The sequence below is a fragment of the Actinia tenebrosa genome, unplaced genomic scaffold (genome assembly GCF_029948245.1).
Source record: "Actinia tenebrosa isolate PJP-AT-01 unplaced genomic scaffold, QUT_ActTen_1.0 PGA_scaffold6__47_contigs__length_16458017, whole genome shotgun sequence".
Classification (NCBI taxonomy): domain Eukaryota; kingdom Metazoa; phylum Cnidaria; class Anthozoa; order Actiniaria; family Actiniidae; genus Actinia; species Actinia tenebrosa.
This window is the reverse complement of record NW_028292583.1, coordinates 2,562,337-2,583,341: the sequence shown is the minus strand read 5'-3', so window position 1 is coordinate 2,583,341 and position 21,005 is coordinate 2,562,337. Positions and strand designations below refer to the sequence as shown.

Below are 21,005 nucleotides of genomic sequence, written 5' to 3'. Positions count from 1 at the left end.
ATCAACAACAACTGCAGCTTTTGATTGGTCTGTAGATCCACGTGACAAAAGTTGAGACTGTAAGTGGTCATTTTAAAATTGTAAACAAAAGTTTAAAATTATAGCGGGAGTCCAAAAACGTGTTCACATAATTCATCAAGCATATAAGTTATAAACTAGAACTCTTTTTATTTTATATTGAAAGTAAGATGTTTTCAATTATTTTAAGATTGGAATAACGCACACGTCATATCGAGGTCGAGTGGCACGTGGGTATTTTAATTTGATTGGTCAGTTTTTAAAAAGCCCTTTGAGTGTTTGTCAACGGACGCAATACTAGTACTCTGCTGTGCAGAGGTTCAGATATTCGGCGCGAAGATCTTTCAACTTTTTCTAAAAACCTTTCGTTTTCATCGAGCATTTTAGCCATTATTGGAGTGAAATAGCTCAGAATACCCGCATAAAGATGTTTCCAAAATCTAAACGATTTCAAGATTCAGGTATGGAGTGCAAAGCGATCTTCAACACACTTTATTTTGAGAAGTTTGAATTTGCCGCGCTATAAACTTACCTTATATCACAAAACGAGACTTATAACCTTATAATTTGAAAACAATTCTGGTTTAAATTTGGTAAAAGATGTTTTACGATAAGGCGGTCGTATTATTTAGATAGTTTTTTGAAAATCTCTCTAGTATTACGGAGAAAGAGGAAATATAAGATTTGAGCACACAAGAACTGCCATCTTGCCGCTACGCCGTTTGAACATCAAACGTTTCTCTAGAAGTTTGGGGTAGTACTGGCAGTGAATATATTATTTGTTGTAACAAGGTTTAAAAAGATTACATGAGCTTATCTGGTTTTAGGACTTTTCAGTCGGATTTTCTGACAAATTCACAGTGAGAAAGACGTCCTGTTTTACTCGTAAATGTATAATTTATCTTTCCTCTGTACCAGCTGGAAGGGTGTGATGAAGGGTCTAGAAGGTGGGTCCAGATTCCGAATCATGTTACCCTTTTCTGACCCTCCGTAGGCTGGCTGGCCAGGGAGAATATTTTTTCTCCCCGACCAGCCAGCCCACAGAGGGTCAGGAAAAAACCTCTGTTCGCATGGTAGAATCATGTGCTATTTTTTCCAAAGATCCCACGACCCCATCATTTTGCCCACATTCAACCTATTCAAAGGCGTTTGAATTTTTATTTCATTTATTATTGTTTTCATGTTTTTCTGGAAAGTCAAAAAGCAAAATCCCACATCCCAGATTTTGAATTTGGCAATTCCCAGTTACAGCCAATGCCAATATCCCAAATCACGTAAAAAAATTTCTAGTTTCCCAGATCCAATGCTACATTTTATCTGCTTCCCAGCTCCTGCAAATACGCTTCCAGACTTTGTGTTGGATGTATGGTGTGGTGCAGTGCAGTGTGCCCCCCATTTTTTGGTATAATACTCCCCTCTCTGAACACCAGTACCCCTCCCCCTGGCCATAAATAACAAATATATAACTACAATAATAAATCAAACTGTGTAGTAAAATAATTTATTTTATTGTTGTAGCTTTTATTGAGGGTTATGTATAAGATCATTCTTAGGGTTACAATAAATTACAGTAATTATAAAGTAATTACCTACTTTCCCTTGTGAAATAAAGTTTAAATTATTGTTTAATTATAGTATTATTAATTCAATCATTTATTTATTCATCCTTCTTATATATAGTAAGTTGTGCTCCACCAGTGGGAAAGTATAACATTGAAAATTCCAACAAAAAAAGTGGGGCAGCACTCTTTACTAAATCCAAGAGGTTTGGAGAATCCAAAGGTTTGTAATAATATTTACTAATTACTTCCAATTATTGTCATTATTAGACATTTTACTCACTATCTCACTTTTTCATTGGTAGAGAGCCCTCAGCCAATCCATGGTATTATGTGATCGACATAATAGATATATCATTTTTAGGTTTTTCTGCAGTTATTGCATTTATCAGGTCAAGTTCATTCAACGTCACAATGGAGATTGAAATAACTTTGCTATTTCTTTAAAAGCAGAATGAAATCTTTATTCTTAGTTTACAAAATGTATAATAATAAATATCGCTCTGGGATCCTCACGAGTACCCTACATTTCATATTCCAGCTGTGTTACCAGCGTGGTTGGTCCTTGTAGTGTAGTGGTTAACACATCAGACTAGAATATCGAAGATGTGGGTTCGATTCCCACCAAGGGCATTTGATATTTTTCTCTTATTCTCTCCAATAAAAAAGTTATTGAATTTGGTTTTCACAAGATATTGTAAGTTATCATTTCGCAGATAATAAAATGGCCTTGGTCTTGATAATTTACTATATCATGTTCATTCTCATCCAATAATTGTACATTATCTAATTTCCAAACTATTTTATTCTTAATCAATATATATATCATATCATATCAACTTTGTTCCCTTTAGAAAACCAACCAGGACCTTGTGATCCTACTGTTAGCTCATACTTGGGTAGGTATTTCATAGACCAAATTCAAAACCCACACTGATGTGAGGCTTAAGTTGTGTACAAAGGAATCTGGTGTGATTCATGACTTATGGCATAAGCTTAACATTCGAAAATATTATGATTTTAGATGTAAGCACTTGCAGTATTTCAAGCAAGACAAGTGGCATACACTTAATGAGTACTCCCCTACCAAAAACTCAAGACAAAGTAAGATATTGCAGTTATTTGACTCTAGATTAAAAATACTTGGTGACCTTGGTCAAAATCCAATGGTTTGTTTTTCAAGCCCTGGAAATAAGAATTGTGCACACTACTTGACTATTATAATATTGTCTGGCATTCTCATACCAAGAACTCCTCTGTTTCAATTCTTCCCTGAGGAGGAACTGGGGAGGAACGAAACCAAGGAGTTCTGGGAACAAGAATGATTGTCCAACTACTGTATTGATGAATGAAGACAATAAAGGCATAGAGTCTTCCTGAGGTTATAAATATGTTCTTAAAGATTATGTATTCAAGAATCCTTACTAGAGACTTAATTTAGGCCTAGGGCAAACGTCAAACTTTCCATGCACCAAACTCATTAAAAACGATGGATATCAGGTGATAATGAGGCGGCATTTTTTGATGTAATTAGTTTAGTTTAGTCTATTCGTCACTATTTACAACCTGAGGTACAATATGTTATTTAATAAATGAAGTGAACTAAACATAGTTATGTAGAGATAAAAAGGGGAGAAAAAGAAAAAAAAAAGAAGTAGGTTATTATGATAAAACGTGACAGGAGGAGGATACAGGACTTGCATCCCAATTGACAACCTTCCCCTATTATAGTAAAACTGAAAAAAAAAAAAAGTATATATATATATATAAATTCTAGGAAGTACTTCTTATTTTGCATTATGAAAAAAAAAAAAAATTAAGTTTGGTGCATGGAAAGTTGGACGTTTGCTCTAGGCCTTAGAGTAAATAAATAGTTTGACTAGATTCTTTTAAACTGGTTTACAGGCAAAGCTTCAAGCCCTGGAAAGAACTATTGACAGTTTGAAACAAGAACTGTGTCTGTTAAGAGAACAGAATCAAGCACTCCAAGTTAAGGTAGCTCACAAACCTTCTTCTTCTTACATACTATACATAAACCAATCATTAACTGATTATGTCTCAATTATCTTATAATTTCAAATCTTATATTTCAAATCTTATACTTATCTAGATAAGCTTAGAAGATAATGCTGTAATCAAAGAAGACAAACTGGTTTCTACCGATGATGACTTTTTATTAAATGCAGACTTTCAGGTAACAGAATATAAATAAATCCTAATCAAAATCTAAATTTATAGACTTCCTTAGATCAATATAAAGTACCCCCTGAAAAGATTGAAGCATACAATGCTTCTGTTGCACATTCAGTTCACACAGTAAAAAGGTAATTAATGAACCATGTTCTCTCTGCAAAATTAACTGCAAATCAACCGTGGTTGCCTAAAAAACTTTTGTATGGTTAAGAGAGCAGAAATAAGAGAGGCTTTTTCCATCTATTGTTTTGATCACTAAAGATGAAACAGAAAGTCTTTTGAGCATGTTGATGAGGCATGGGAGTAGGGTAAGGCAAAATTTAAACTGCATCCGGTTAGTCAAAATAGCCCAACCAGGAATTTACGTGGCGCACAAGTTTCCCTTTCTTATTTATGCTCTCTTGGTATGGTATATAACAACTGACTAAAATTTCGTTTTTTTAATGAATATTCTAGTGTTCTGGTTCTCCTTCTGAAGAAAAGATAGATATAGCTATAGGAACTGATGATAATCCAAACATAGACCTAACTGTACTATTAGCCAGCAAGGAAAAAGAACTAGCCAACCTGCAGATGATATTCAGATGTGAACAAGAAAACTATAAGGCAGATATTGACCTGGAAAAAACAAGAAATATGGCATTAAAAACAAGAATCACAGCATTAGGTAATTGGTAATTAAGTAATTAATTTTTTGTCAGTGGTATACAAGAGTATACAAAAGGCACTGCTACCACTCCTCCTAGTACTATCCATTGTCTTTTCATTCAAGATTGTATCTCATCTCCTTGACTTGAGTATTTTGTTTGCTGGTTAATTATCATCAATACTTGAAAAATGCAATGATCAAAGAATCTTATATTTCATGCAAAAATACATAGTAAAGGTGTATTGGCAAGTTAACATACGATGTCATAAAGATTGTATTCTTTAACCCTTTAACCTATGTACCAAAAGATCAATATATAATGCATTTACATTGCCTTACAGAAAAATCCAATCAGGAAATGTCTTGCGACAGAGAACAAGTAGAAGATGAAAACAAAAAGCTTCAAGGTAACAAAAGAAATAGAGCCTGGTTATTTACCAGCCAGGAGGTGAAGATAGGAAAAAACTGTACCTGTAGGCCAAAGCTATTAGGCAGAGGTCCATGTTCAAGGCCAAGGGCAAAGTTTTTCCCTATCCAGACCGACTTTAGAATGGTAAATAACCATTTAATTTTTATTTCGTTTTGCAATTGTTTTTGTTGCTCATGAATTCTTTATTCCAGGATACTGGACCACAATCACATCACCTGGCTTGCAAAGCCAATAATAATGCATGATTCTTAGGATACTAGACTGGAAAAATATAATCTGATTTATTTGTTTCAGAACCCTAGGGACTTGTCAGAAATTAGCGGGGGAGCCAGCACATATTAGCCTGTGTAGTGGCCTAAAAGGAATGGGGAATAGGGGGATATGTGGGAAAGGAGAGGAGTGGGAATGGGGGGATGTGGGAAAGGGGATGAGTGGGAATGGGAGGATGTGGGAAAGGGGATGAGTGGGAATGGGGGGATGTGGGAAGGGGGATGAGTGGGAATGCTGTGGGGAAGGGGATGGATGGGAATTGGGTGATGTGGGAAAGGGGATGAGTGGGAACGGGAGGATGTGGGAAAGGGGATGAGTGGGAATGGGAGGATGTGGGAAAGGGGATGAGTGGGAATGGGGGGATGTGGGAAGGGGGATGAGTGGGAATGCTGTGGGGAAGGGGATGGATGGGAATTGGGTGATGTGGGAAAGGGGATGAGTGGGAACGGGAGGATGTGGGAAAGGGGATGAGTGGGAATGGGGGGATGTGGGAAGGGGGATGAGTGGGAATGCTGTGGGGAAGGGGATGGATGGGAATTGGGGGATGTGGGAAAGGGGATGAGTGGGAATGGGAGGATGTGGGAAAGGGGATGAGTGGGAATGGGAGGATGTGGGAAAGGGGATGAGTGGGAATGGGGGGATGTGGGAAGGGGGATGAGTGGGAATGGGGATGAGTGGGAATGCTGTGGGAAAGGGGATGAGTGGGAATGGGAGGATGTGGGAAAGGGGATGAGTGGGAATGGGGGGATGTGGGAAGGGGGATGAGTGGGAATGCTGTGGGGAAGGGGATGGATGGGAATTGGGTGATGTGGGAAAGGGGATGAGTGGGAATGGGAGGATGTGGGAAAGGGGATGAGTGGGAATGGGTGGATGTGGGAAAGGGGATGAGTGGGAATGGGGGGATGTGGGAAGGGGGATGAGTGGGAATGCTGTGGGGAAGGGGATGGATGGGAATTGGGGGATGTGGGAAAGGGGATGAGTGGGAATGGGAGGATGTGGGAAAGGGGATGAGGGGGAATGGGTGGAGGAGGGAAAGGAAGGCTTGTAACATACCTCTTTTTACATCAAAGCAAAATTGAAATACAACTTGTCCTCATGTATATACAAGATATATAATTTATATTGTCTTTTATATTTTCTATTACTGTAACACTATAGTTAAACACAATGCTCTTTTCTATCATATGGGACTAAACTTCTAACTCAAATATAACACCAAACCCAATGGGGATTGAACCCAGGTCACCTTGGTGACAGGTGAACACTCTCGCAGCTATGCCACCTGTTCTTATATAATCTCACTGAATTCAGAATTCTGATATACTGATTTCAAAATACTCTAGGTTTTGCAGATGAACTAAGGAAAGAAAATTTGGAAATTATAAAAAAGTTGGACATTGTGGAGCAAGATCTAAAGGTTTGAAATTTAATTATCATTTACTTAATAAATATTTATCTTAGTTTTATATTTTCTTTTAAACTTATTAGCCAGGAATGTTTATGTGTCTAACAAATGCCAGTCCACAAATCAAGGGCAGATCCAGGGGGGCAAAGGGGGGGCCCCCTTCAGCAGGAAAAAAAAAACGAAACTGAAGAATTAGATGCTTTTTTTAATTGTTTTCCATTGTGTTGACGGAAGAAACTCAATTAGCCCCCCCCCAAACTCAATTAGCCCCCCCCTAAAATTTTGGCTGGATTTGCCCTTGCAATTGGCTAAAAATCCATTTAAATCGGGGCAACTTTACGTTCTATTGACTTATATATTAATATAATATTTATTAATTATTATTTAATTAATTAAGGATACAACTAAAAAGCTTACAAAAACTGAGAAGGAAGGGGATGAAAAAATTCAAAATTTGCAAGCAGCTGTGGAAGAGGAGATTATGGTAAGAGAACCACCATACTGCATAGATTTCATATGCAGGGCAGTGGGGAAAAAAGCTATGTATGACACAATACACTTTCTACAGTTTGTGATGGAAGGATGACATTTTTCAGACCATCAGACAGTTTCACAGCATATTGTTAAATTGCGGGAGTTGAATTCCGGCCCCTCTGTTATGTTATAAGTTATAGTCTGTTAAAGCAAATATCCTTCCAGTTATAAGCCACACTCTCCACCCCCTGAATATAAGTCTCCCGACCGCTGCCCAACCAAATGTACACCCAAGTCATAAGCGCTTCGAAAGATCCTGAGTATATAACATTTTGACAAACTGTTGAAATCATACATATCATATAATTGTTACGAAGACATACCATGCTAAACCATTGGATTTTTATTAGAAAGCAAAAGTACAAGAACAAAAGTATGAAGAATGCTTCAAAAGAAGTGAAGAAAATTTTTCAAGTGCCATGAAAACTGTTGAAGATCTTCACAATAAGAATGTGGGCTATGAAAGTAAGATACATGACTTGGAAAAAAGACTTGTACAGGTTACTGAACAAGAGCAACAAGCAAATGAAGACATAGAGTAAGTTAATGAAAGAATAAAACTTTTTTTAGAGGCTCATGACTTGTACCTGTTACCAGTATGGCATTAGAGGTGGTGCATTTGCAGCAAGCAATGGCCACTGCTCCCCCAATTAATTTGTATAGACAAACAGATATACCAGACATAACCAGACATACCAGATATAACCAAAAAAAATTTTATGGAGGGAGGTCTGTGGCAATACAAGGAAGAGGACAATACACCAAACAAGCTAAATTCAGGAGCCATCTGCAAGTCAACTACAAACCATGAAGTGGACCCAAATTTACGATACTCAGGACTTGTATGAAAGACAAAATTATAGTAATTTATTTGATGTTCAATCTCTGACAGGTGTCTCAAGGCAGAAAACCAGTCACTTGAAAGTCAGCTCAAACAATGTCATCAGGATTATGAACAAAAATTACAACTATCTGCATCTCAAGTTGAAAAGTTACAAGAAGAAATCCAGAGGTATTTGAAAAAAAAAAAGATTCCAAATAAGCCATGAATCATATATGACACTAATGCTTCCAGCAAAAACCTTCAGAAACCTCATTGTCCAGGAAATAAGTTGTACAGTTTTAAACTGTCGAAATGTCATTTGACTGATTGATAGGGCATGATTGTATTAAATTTTATGGCACCATATTGAAGGTGGAAGTCTTGACAACAGGTCAGAATTTTAACTAACACGAGTTCATGGGCTGGATGTGTCCAAACGTTCAGGATAATGGGACTTCACTTCAGTATTATGAACCAATTTATTTGATCATGAATGATGTTTATCCTGATACTGTACCTCTATAATATTATTTCATGACTTATTTCAGCAATCAAGAACTAATGGTGGATAATTTTAAGTCACTGACTGCAAAATACACTGCTCTAGAGGAAATGTATGGTATGGATATCAAAAAGTATTCATTAAAATCCAGGCTTTAACTCCACATAGACTAACAAAACTGTTTGTCAAATATGCATGTCAGGTTAAGCTTTGTCCCTGACCTGAAATATGACAGTCTAAAAAAACTATTTGAAGAATTTGAACAAAGAAAACATAAAATATATTATTTCTTTCAGACCAGGAAAAGGCAACTGCCCAAAAAGAGATTCAAATATTGCAAGCAACACTTGAGGCCACTAAAGTATCCCTGAGCAACAGGTAATATATCAAGACCATTACTGGTTAAAATGACTGGCAGGGAAAATATTTGACCACACAAATTCAAGGGACAAATTCCAGGATGTTTTTGAGTGACATCATTTTTGACATCATACATACACTATACCAGTCTTAACACATACACTTGTGTTTCTACTGGTATTAAAGACAGTTGTTGAACTACAACATTGCTATAACCTAGCTATAACTATCAAGCAATCTTCATCCTTTGCTGTTTTCAAAGAGAAACTGTACAACATCTATTTTCTTTAACTTGACACTGAATTTGACACATTAAGACTGGACTGCTACTGCTGTTAGCTATGAGCTCCTTAATGTATTACTGTAAGTGTTTAAGTGTGTGTGTGGGGCGCACCTCACTTGGACCTCGAGTCCATTAGCCTGCCCAAGATCAGGCTTGTGAGCTTTTATATTTATTGTTTTTTATTAAGTCAAGCGTGATGAAAGCCTCTAAATAAAAAAATAAATAAAAAACTCCTTTTTTTAATGACAAATATTTCATATTTTGTCAACATTAATGTCAATGCCATCATGTATATATCATATTATATTAAAAAAAGGGGAAAACAACAAGTTGTCGGGATAGGGGGTCGCATAAATAAAAAAATATGATAAATAATATTTGTTTTGGTTGTCTATTCAGCAATAAAGATCATGATGAATTGATATCTACCTTTGAAGCACTCAAAAACCAAATGGCTGAAGAACAAGGGAGCAACAGTTACCTACAAGTCATTGCTCAGGATTTAGTTGAACAGTTGTTTTCAACTCAGGTACTTACAGTAGTAGTATCTAATTTTGTGCATACTGGTACATACTGATTTTTATAAAGAAATGGAAGTATCAGAAGAATTAAAATTTCCTAGTATCTAAGTAAGTTTCAGTTAATAGGTTGAACTGTCAGTAACAGATACACTAAGCAATAACTGTATTCATACAGTAAATTAATGTCTCCCCAAAGTGAGGGAATAGATTTAATACTGTCATGAGAGATACTAAGATGTTAAATGAATGTTCATGGTGTTAATCTCCATCACACCTATAGTCTAGAGCAAGTTTTTTGGGAAAAGAGCTCAGTGAAATACAAGAAGCAGCACAAGAAACAAAGATGACTCTAGAGGAACAACTCAATAAAGTAATTATATGATTAGATTGTTTTAATAACATGCTTGTTTATTAACTATTGACACTGTTTAGAGGGCTTAAAATAATAGCCAGTCAGTAACCTGTCATGATAAAAGGCCATTAGGTATAGCTCAGTCATACCTTCTTTCTGGCTCAATGTTACTGGTCAAAAGGATAATGACTGACAAGGCAAAGATTTGACCAGACAAGTTTCAATTCTGTCCAGACATTATCCAATGACTGGCTATTATTTTACAGTCAAACCAGCGCATGCGTTTCTATCATTGTTCAAAGATTCATTTTATTATTTGAAGTTTGATATTGCTTTGAAACTTGCATTAATGAAATGAACATTGTAAATTCCAATCCCAGCCTTTAGTTCAAAACATCAAAAATGTTCATTTGTGAACAAAACTCCACACCACACAGATCAGTTTTAAATGGTAGCTACAACTGTAGAAATAATTTTGGCTTTGCACGTATCTATGAAGAAGTAAATAATCTATTAATCCGATGACAATATTTAAGTTTCAAAGCAAGGTGGAAATCAAACTTTGAATAATATTATATTGAATGTTTGAACCTCAATCAATGAATGAATGAACTTTATTTCTGATTTTTTAAAAACCCAGTGGCCCTCATAGGGACACAGCTGGTTTGACTATAAGCACTAGTTTTTTTTTGTTTTTTTTTTAAAGTTTTGTCTGTAATCACAGAGTGGGACAATCACGAACGGAACCATCAGATCCATGGGGGGTGAAAGCCCAAGATCGAATTGGAATTTAGTAGTTGATTTTTGAGGAGGGAGGAAAACCGGAGAACCTGGAAAACCCTTGAAGCACAGGAGAGAACCAACAAACAACTCTATTTACATACAAAACCGAGCACGGCAGGGCTCAAACTCTGGTCGCATTGGTGAGAGGCGGCGCATTAGCAGCGCACGCCACCCATGTTTAGAATGCTTATTAATTTTTTATCATTTCCAAACAGAAACAAGAGATTATTGACAACTTGGAATCAGAACAAAAGCTGCAACTCCAAAACCTTGACATCTTAACAAGGTAAACAACATATATTTACTATTTAACAAGGAATATCATAAAATGTAGATCATTTAGTTAGCCTATAAAGCTGAATAACTCAAACTAAGGAGAAATTTCTTTGCTCTCCTCTCCCCCTGGCCCCCTGACCCCCATCCCCCAACTTCAAAATGTGCTCCGCCATCTCTGCATGGACAACATACTTCCATTTATGCCTCTTTTTTCTTAATTTCACTGAACTATTCACCACAGTATTGCTACATGGATAAAGATATTCACTGGATTTTTTCTTCTTCTTTATTTCAGCATTGAGAAAACCCAAAATGAAAAGTTGTCTGGTGTGCTTATGGAGAATGAAAGGTAATGAAGGGCACCATCTTTATTATCATGATTATGATCTTTTCTATATACAGATATGGAAATCTAGGATGAGTAATAATATATGTTTATATCTGACATATCCCCTTATCATTCTCATAGTAAATATTTCATTTTTTTGTGATAAATTTTCAAAACCCTAAATCTTTTTCATTTCTTTTTTACAAAATGATTAGTTTAAAGAATGAAAATGATAAAGTGGTAGCTGAGTTAGCTGAAGTTCAGCATGAGATTGGAAGGTAAGTTTTGAGTCTGAGCAGATGAACACTAGCCTCCTCTGCAGTGGCCATAAGTTTTTAACTCAATTGCATTAAAATTAAAAAGGATAAACAGTTGTAATCTAAAACCTTTTTTATTTAGATATCAACAAGAACGCAGGAACTTGAAAAAAGAAATGCAAGACATGCAAGCAGCATTAGAACAGTAAGTACACGTGGGTTTATAGTATGTTATGTAGTGATAAAATCCTTGAATTGCTTACTATAAATCATGTGACTTATTGGAGTTGACTGGGGGGCAAACAAGCAGTTGCCTGAGGGGCAACTAGTGAATGTTAAGTCAAAACATGTCAAAATAAGTTATCAAGCTATTGTATTTGACTATTTCTATGACGTGAAACCAGAAAACAAGAGATCAAAACAACCTCCAAGATTCTACGTGCCATTTAAATCTATTGATAGCAGCTATCTCCTAAATTTCTATATACCCAACAAAGTAACCTCATCTCAATTCTAATCACGATATTTGAATTGCATCCATAAAATAAATTATCCAAGTCAGTAAGAATGAGCCAATATTATCTTCCTGTAAGAGCTACTTGAGGAAAACCTGTGACTATAGATAAACATTCAAATCAAATGGAAACCCTGGAGGTGCTACTTAAAATTGAAATAAAAAGAGCTTTACGCAATACAAAAGATTACTTAAACTTGACCTTGTCACACAAATGCTATCAAAACACTGGATGCCAAGCAATGGCTTGCAAATAGGCCCTTTGCAGCTAAGCAATCACGTGCTGATTAATTCACTGAGAGCAAATGAATGAACATTTTGATTCCCATGGGTGAAATTTACTGGACTGCAAACAAACTTTGTACAACCTGTTTTGAGAGATCGTAATAAAACTGCATTTCGTGAAACACTGGGTACACATGTTTTTATTCAGTTCTTTACAAGTAGCTAAAAAGAATCACCAATTTAATATAAAAACAAAAATTTTGCAGTCTAGTACAGACACGTGACCGTTAACTGCAAAGGGCCTATTATTGTGGCATTGCTATAGAATTTGTCACATGATGGATTGAAACTAGTAGATAACAAACAATATTCTAGGGAGTATGTTGGAGATAAGCAATAATAATAAGGAAAATAAAAATGTGTATATTTGCTCCTGAAATTCTTTTGCAAAATTGGTCATCCAAGAAACACATTAAGTGTGGAAACTTTTGGGGGGGGGGGGGGGGGGAGGGGAAGAGAGAGAAGATTCATCTGGATAGTTCTAGCCCTAGGAGAATGGTCTGTTGGTAAACTGTGTAATTTCTTACACTGATCTTATGAATCAAATATATGATTTGTGATCATCATCATCATTAACACACAAGCATATTGTGCATTTTCATGAAATTGTTTTATACATTTGAACAGAAAAGACAATGAAGCTGAAGAAAGAGCAGTGAAAATCAAGGAGGAATTTGGGAGGTTTGTAACTAAGACAACTTTTTATTCCTCTTTCAAATTATTATCTGATCCAATATTAAACAGTTATTAGGGACTGTTCATTAGTTATGTCTAAGGGATAGGGTGGTGTTCAGAAATCACTCAAAAAGCATCTTACAAATTTAACACCCCTATCCCCCCACCTAAAAGATACTACAGTTTTACACCCGCTATAAGTATTTCATTAGGACATTTGCACGATGGCGTCATTGACCTCTACTACCAGACTCCCTTGCACACTTTCTTTTGTTCAGTTAATTAGCACCCATTGTCTTGAATAAGAAAAAAAATTCACGAGGCATTATTGTAGTGGGAGTCAAATGACGCCATCATGCAAACGTCCTATAGGAGAATGAAGTGAGAGGAGAATCTAATGAACATTTTACCTCAAATACTTTAGAATACTCCTTAAATTTTACTCATCCCCCTTTTTGAGTACTGTTAAAAAATTCCCCTTTCCCCCTCTGAACACCGCTTTCCCCAGGCATAAATAACGGAGAGTCCTTAAATTATATCTTGATTATTTATAAGCAAAATATATTAATTTAATATCTAGTGAATACTCACCATTGTTACGTATGATGTCCAGGCGTCTAGTGGAAACTCAAAAGAAACTTTCTCAAAATGAAATCAACCAAACCAGGTAATTATTCTAAACCTCTTACGACTTTTACTTTCACCAACTATAATATTCCGAATTGTTTTTTCCAAAGGTTAAAAGAGGAGAACAGTAAGGCTCTGAAAAAACTCGAAGACCAGATTCTGAGGTAATTTTCACTTGGGCTTCCTGACTTTATACAGCACAGGAAGCCCACTTCCACCATTACTGTGTTATAGGCAGGCTTGAGCCTCATACAATATGTTGTTTACGCACTAGACTTAATCAGGACCATGCACAAGAAAAAGAAAATTTGGAAACTACGCATAAAAGGTTGGTTTTTCATAATATTGAGTTTATCAAAATTTCCTTGAATTCTGATAATTATTTTTTTTATTTTTCAAAAGATTACTACAGAATAGCCAAGATGAAATAGAAAACCTAAGGGAAAAGCTTAACAGGTATTTAATTGGTTATTAAAACTGTTATATCGAGTAGCTTTAAGAAATTCATCAATTGTGAAATGTTTTATCTGATTCAGACATAACAGTGATTCACAAATAGAAGACCTTAAACAGCAAATTGAAATGTAAGTATATGTCAACTCCTCAAGAGGGGGCTGGCTAGTCATCCAATCCACACAGCCCACCCCCACCCCTCCCTGGTTCTGCCCTTGAAACATTTACTTCAGTATCTCAGAAAATTATTATTATTATTCATTTTAACAGGTGGCAAAATAGATATGAAGAACTTGAAGAAAAGATTGAGCCATTTAGGGTACATGACAAATGCTCAGTTTAAATTTGTAATAAATAAACCATTTTCATTTGTGATTACCAAATACTATATGAATCATTCATTACAAAAAAGACGGATTACCACTATCTAGGGAATGGTGAACCATTATCAACTGACATTGATGACAAAAATAAAGTTTTCATTTGGGTTATTTTGATTTTGTCACAGGAACAGCTTGATGCCTTTGAGGCAGAAAAGAATGCACTTCTGAGTCAAAACTGTGAAGCTCAAAATGAGGTACGAGACAATTAAATCTTCCTTTTTTTTCCTTCCAATTACTGATGACTGCTTTTAATTCTTTCTAGTATGTTTTAGTATGACTCTTTTCATCATCATACATTACTACTTCATTACAACATTCAGCAAGCCATGATTTCATAGATTATTTAGCTTCTGGCCATTTAATTTGCATTATCAATATAATTATGTATAGTTTTTTAATCAAGAAGTATACTTACACAATTGTTGATTGTCGTAACTGCCGTTTATAGGTATCTAAGCTCAGTACCCAGTATGCCAAACTACTGGGACATCAGAATCAAAAACAGAAAATACACCATGTGCTAAAGCTTAAACAAGAAAACATTGATCTGAAATCTGTAAGTATCCCAATGACTTCAAGTGACAAAATGTATTTTTAGGGGAGAAAAGAAGCAGGAATGTTCGAGCTTTGACAGAGAAAGGTTTTTTCTCTTCCTGCGTGCCAATTAAAACTCAACCCCACACAGTCTCTGCGAATTCAAAAAGGAAAAATAGGCAATTTTAATTCAAAAAAATGAATTTGGAGGGAAAAGACTCAGTGGTACTCTTACCAAACTAGAAGTGAACACATTTTTCTTTAAAGGAAAATTCCAAATTGCGAGAACAATGTGAAAAGCAAAAGAGAAGTCTAAAGAGACTAGAGGAAAAGATGGACAACACAGTTGGCAAGAAGAGATTTAACCCTGCAGAAGCATTTTCACATACGAAGAAAGAAAACAGACCTCTGACAGTTATTGCGCATGGTAAGTTTTGATCACAAAGTTTTTTCATTTTTTATTATTTATGTATTCATAAACACATTATAATTAAATTGTCTTTGTTTTACGAGGGTAGTACTTAAGGCCCCATTACATTTTGCATTGCAAGTTGAAGAGATCGCACATGTAACAACCCCTCTCTACAACTTGTGATGAACATTGCAATTTGCAGAAAAAATTGAACAAGTTTCTACTTTTCACAATGTTTCGAAGCAAGTCTAACATCTATCCTGCAACCTGCAATGCAATTTCACTGTCTCAAATGACCAAGATGAGAGTGCAGCTCTTCCATATCCGCTACTATAGGAATCATTAGAGTGGTATAACGACGGTTGGAATGCACGTCTCGCGGTGATAGATTTTTGTGTACCACAGGATCATGTTTGAGAGCATGCGATTGTAGTAGCATTTGATAGACAAAATGGGCTTCAAAGCGGATGATCAAGCAGAAACGCTAAAGATAAATTCACTAATGCAAACTTAAACTATTGCCATGATTATCTGGACTACATGCACTAAGTTAATCTGTTCAAACTGAAGATTTTTTATAAGACCTGTATTTCTTTTTATGACTGGAACAAGCGCTACAGCCACTCACTCAAGTCAGTTTCATCCTCACGTAGTACACAAAAATCTCATCATTTGACACATAAATCTACCACTGAGAGATGCACATTCTAATGCATGTTTTAACACTCTAGTGATTTCCATAGTATCGCAGACCAAGAAAGTGTTGCATTGCAAGTTGTGAAGTGTTGTGTGTGTGTGACATCTCATCTGCAACTTACAATGCTCTGCTTTTGTCAGCATTGCATTGCAAACTGCAACAAAAAATTGGCCTATAACACTATGACATCACATCAAAAACAATCTATTGTTTTAACGCTAAGGATCATGGTCGCCAGAGGGGGCAAAATAGCAGCAAAACGAATTAAATCACAAAAAATGGTTAATTAGACGGGGAAAGGTGATAACAGATAAATGTTGTACTAAATATCCTGAACGAAAGAAAATTTCACCTAAATTCCTATCATTCTTGCCCATGTAAACAAGCTGTGACGTCATAATGTTATAGGTCAATACTGCCTTGTGTAACAGGGCCTTTTAATTAATACCTGTTAGCTGAAACAAACCTTTGGTCCTCGTTTCATGATAGACTGGAATTTAGAAATCATCAAAGCACAGGAGAGAACCAACTAGAAACTCTGCTAAAAATAGGACGCAGAGTCTGGTACTTGAATCCAGATATTGGTGAGAGACGAGTCCTCACACCTCTACATACACAGCACCTGTGCTTCCATGTTATTGACTTTCATTGACTTCTACAGTAATTACTTTTGTCTTTTTTTCTTTTCTTTTCAGGAAACGTCAGCCAACACAAATAGAATGATTTTATGAGTGTTTTTATCTGATGCCCTGGTGGCTACACCTGGTACAGGACATATGACAATTTAGTAAAATATATATGTATATGATAGAAAATATTAATATTACACCCAAGTGTTGATAGCATACCTTCCTTGACCCCACTTACAAACTATCCATGAATCATATTATTGACCAATGAAAGTATATAAAATCGCACAATATTTTCATGTGCAGTGCTAATTCTGTTTAGTTGAAGAGACATTTCAACAGCATTCGTAAAATACATGACATAAACTGATTTAATGCTACTTGTTTGGACACAACTATATTTACTATTTTAATAATACTAGTTAACATGCAGTATTGAATAATATAGGTGTGATTAACAAAAGCAGACACAATGCTTTTTACTGTGGAGATACTCTAACCAGGACCACTGTCTAGTTTACTGTTATCTGATTGGTCAGTTTTATTCAAGTGTTACCAGTTAGTATGTCCGCACAGTAAAGGCCCCTAGTATTTAAATTGTACAGACTGCATACCTTATAGCCTGTGAGCAGGCTCAGGGCATACGCTCACATTCCTCAGTACTGAGGTGTGGTTCAAATCAATAATATTTTATGTTGTTTAATGAAATCTTTTGTACAAGCAAAAGCAACCTGACGAATAATACTATGTACTTATTGACTGAGGGGGAGGGCTGTAAGGGAAAATATTTGGCTCGAGGTGATGCCGTATGAATGACTGAGAGCCAATTATTTTCCAGTACGGCCCGACCTAACTCAGTCAATAAGCATTTCATCATGACCCTAAATAAAAATATTTATAGATATTTTAAAAGTTGCAAAATATGTCAATATGGTCGCAGGATTCGAGCAGGGACGTACTGATTCGTACGGCCCTCCTCGCTCAAAGCGGTATGGCCCTGCTCATGCCATTTTCCCGAAGGTTTTTCTAAGACCGTGTGCCCGGGCATATACTGGTCATATGATAAATACCAGTACCTTTTTTATTTCAGTCTTTTATCATTTAGATCTGTACTAATAAAGAAATTCTTATTCAATCAAAAGTTAAAATTGTGGCATTTATATATTAATTACATTGAATGAATAAAAGCATCTTATGGTGAGTAAACAAGTGTTTGTTTATAAAAGAAAACAATATAAATTAAAGCTAACCAATGATTCTGCTCTGCGCACACTGCTCCACAGGTAGCCCAAGCTTGATTTCTGTGGTGTCATGTTATAAGGAAATGTATGGGGATTCATCAAAAATTTAAATAAAATCTCTGAAACGTGAAATAAAGCCTCGAAATTTTCACTTCTTTGGCTCCGTGTAGTTATTTTTTGAATTTAGCCCGTTCTAAGATTTTTTCCCCCACCAGTATTCCTTTCTTATTTCTGTTCTTGTGACTTATAACACTGATTCCCAAAACATACTTGAGAAATGCCTTTATACGATCTATAGCTTAGATTTTGAGGTTTTGATGAAGTTTTATTAGGGACCTGGCATTTATTTATTTATGAAGCTTTTTTTGGTACTTTTGAGCCCTTAATGTTTGCTACTCTGATCAAGACAACAGTCACAACATGGAAATGGGCAATACACTTCTGTCAATCAAATGAATCGTTAGAGTATGCACTTACGAACATTAAGTATTTATGTCTTGAAACAATAATTAATCGACGTCTACTTTCCTAAGTATGGTACATATAAATGATAGATCAGCTGTAGGCCAGATTAGCATTTTCTTTTCTTTATTGTATATAATAAGCCAATAATCTGCATTGCTTATTTGTATATATTGACCTATTTATAGTGGTTTTGAATAAACACCTGGACCTCAAATAAATGTCTGGGTGTTTTCGGAAGTGATATGTTTGATAACTGCTTGATTTTTTACTTTTAAATAACAACTGTCGTTAGTAAACCACTTTTAAATTATTTTGTAAAATGATTTTCAGGATTCATATGTATAGACTTTTATACTCAGAAGTTTCCCTATTTCAAAATTAACATGATACAAACAACCATGGATGAAAGCATGCACCAAGACATAGGTTCAAATTCTACAGATCTTTCACAGAAACATTTTATCTGTACTTTTATCTGTACTTTATCTGAACTGTATTACATAAAAAAAGATTGATCTCTACTGTCTGTAAGGAAGTCTATTATGCACCCAATTCCTTCATTTTCATGAAATCTTTTAGCAATATCTCATTGACAATACATGCTTTTTTAAATTTTCTAAGACAATAAGAACCGATAATAACACATCTACTGTTTCTAATTGACTCAATTTCTTGCAAAGGCACGACTACCTTTGAAGATGGTACATGGAACTGTGAAAGGGACTATTGCATAAATGGTTTGAATGATAACCAAACTGGGTTTTTTTTTTTGTAGATGCATTATTAAACAAAATACCGCCTTAGGTCTTGAAGAATTAAGAAAAATACCAATTACATCTGACGAAAATGATGTGATATTATGCCAATCATGCTACGCATAATCAAATACACATTGTATCTTTTACTAATTCTTCTTGTTTCCTATCAGTGCATGTGAAACACTTAGTAAACCAACTTTCCTCTCATGATAAAGATTATAAACTGATTGTAGTGATATTTACATTGATTCCTGCCAGCAACTACAACTATGAGTGTTTTTCCAGCAACTGTTTTTCAAGTTCAGTTGCTTTTTCTTTCAACTTCTGAACTTCTTTCTTCAAACGTTCATTTTCCTTTTCAAGTTGTTTCCATTTTTCAGATATTTCAATTTCTCTTTGTCTTCTCATGTCCCTAGACCGTCTTGCGGCCTCATTGTTCCGAATTCGTCGCTTCCAGTATTTGTCATCCTTATTGTCATCTGATACGAATGAGCGTTTGGCTTTCTTGCCCATTGGTAATGGATTATATTTGTATGAATAGTCAGAATGTCGTTTTTTGGTGGGGCTTTTTGTTTTTTTTGCCATTATACTTTCATGTTCATGTTCATTAACTTTTGACTGACTTTTTTGTTTTGCTCTTGTACTGTTTAATGTCTTCTCAGTTTTCTTTATGTTACTTTTTTGTGTTAAGTTTTCCCCTTGAGAAACAAAACTTTGAACCAAGTTATTTTGGCTTGTAGAATCAAAATGCTTCACTCCAGTGGCAATCAGAAATTCATCTATATCCATGTAATCTGGAGGTAAACTTCCAGCAGACATTGAGTCCACACCACTGTCATTTGAAGTATCACTGTCAGCTAGTCAACAAAATATAAAAAATATTTCATATGTGAGAGGTAAGGTTAGAGAGCCGGTTGACAGGCTACATGCTACTATTTGAATACAACAGAACAAATAGTATAAGAACAAGCTAGAAGTGATCGGATGGTACTTGGATAACGAAACAAACAAACAAGTGAATGAAAGAATGTATAAATGAAATGAGTGTATGAAATAAGGAAATAAAAATCTAAATGAATCAATATATCAAGAGATTTTAAAATATGACACGCATCAAATCGAGAAAAACTTTAAAAAAGGAAAAAAAGAAAGGAATAGGACAATAATATGTAGCGGTTCTTAAAACCTGTGATGCAAAGCACGATCTCACAGCTAAACGAGTAAGACAGGGTTAAGGTGAAGACAGGAAGCAAGTGTTTTTACCGGTTTCTATTTTTACTCACGGCCTTTGCAACTTCGTTTAATATTCTGTGTCATAATAAACTCAAAATTTTATTTTTTACTATTAATATTTTAATGACATTAAAGTTTCAAGTTTGACGTCCACATTTGCTTAATAGTATTTTATTTTCGTACGAATCGTTGCATTTCTCTTTCTCTTTCGATTTTGAATTCACAATGTTCTTGTTAGTAATAACAATATTCGTTGAAAGTAAATTATGAGTTTACCTGACCAGACTCTATATTGCATGAAAGCTTTCTCGACTGTCATGAAGGTTAACGTAGTGGCTAGTAAGTAGTAGCGTGAAATATGTTCGTATTTAACCAGGGAAATAAGAAAAACAGTTTGAAAGATACTTACAAATGCTCGAATAATTCGAGGAAGACATTGGACTTGGTGCTCCAGACATTATTTCGCTTCAACTTCGACTGTGTTAAGATTAATACAACCTCTTCTTCGCATCTTCGAAGAAACTACGAAGAAACATTAGAGCGGTGTATCTGATTG

At 35.5% G+C, this 21,005-nt stretch overlaps 2 protein-coding genes across 3 annotated transcripts; one reads left to right on the top strand and one right to left on the bottom strand.

The window, feature by feature from the left end:
- Window positions 1–281: 281 nt before the first annotated feature.
- On the top strand, window positions 282–18,144 carry LOC116295481 (uncharacterized). Of its 2 annotated transcripts, none has more exons than XM_031703313.2 (31): window positions 282–479; window positions 1,699–1,800; window positions 2,432–2,476; window positions 2,602–2,681; window positions 3,483–3,572; window positions 3,688–3,771; window positions 4,227–4,437; window positions 4,761–4,826; window positions 6,463–6,536; window positions 6,922–7,008; window positions 7,409–7,596; window positions 7,951–8,070; window positions 8,430–8,500; window positions 8,680–8,761; window positions 9,426–9,555; window positions 9,828–9,917; window positions 10,898–10,968; window positions 11,254–11,307; window positions 11,502–11,564; window positions 11,686–11,748; window positions 12,970–13,023; window positions 13,631–13,684; window positions 13,755–13,808; window positions 13,919–13,972; window positions 14,047–14,100; window positions 14,181–14,228; window positions 14,368–14,416; window positions 14,606–14,674; window positions 14,929–15,036; window positions 15,282–15,441; window positions 16,819–18,144. In XM_031703313.2, exons 1-31 carry the CDS (start codon window positions 446–448, stop codon window positions 16,839–16,841), a joined length of 2,532 nt encoding a protein of 843 aa, XP_031559173.2. In that variant the 5' UTR covers window positions 282–445; the 3' UTR covers window positions 16,842–18,144. The 2 variants fall into 2 exon arrangements, with proteins under 2 accessions (XP_031559173.2, XP_031559164.2); XM_031703304.2 differs by having other exon boundaries at window positions 13,598–13,684.
- A 420-nt stretch (window positions 18,145–18,564) lies between these two features.
- Window positions 18,565–21,005, bottom strand: LOC116295496 (uncharacterized). The gene is made up of 2 exons (XM_031703324.2): window positions 20,859–21,005; window positions 18,565–20,073 (listed from the first exon to the last, which is right to left on the bottom strand). The coding sequence occupies exons 1-2, from the start codon at window positions 20,905–20,907 to the stop codon at window positions 19,484–19,486; spliced, it is 639 nt and encodes a 212-aa protein (XP_031559184.2). The 5' UTR covers window positions 20,908–21,005; the 3' UTR covers window positions 18,565–19,483.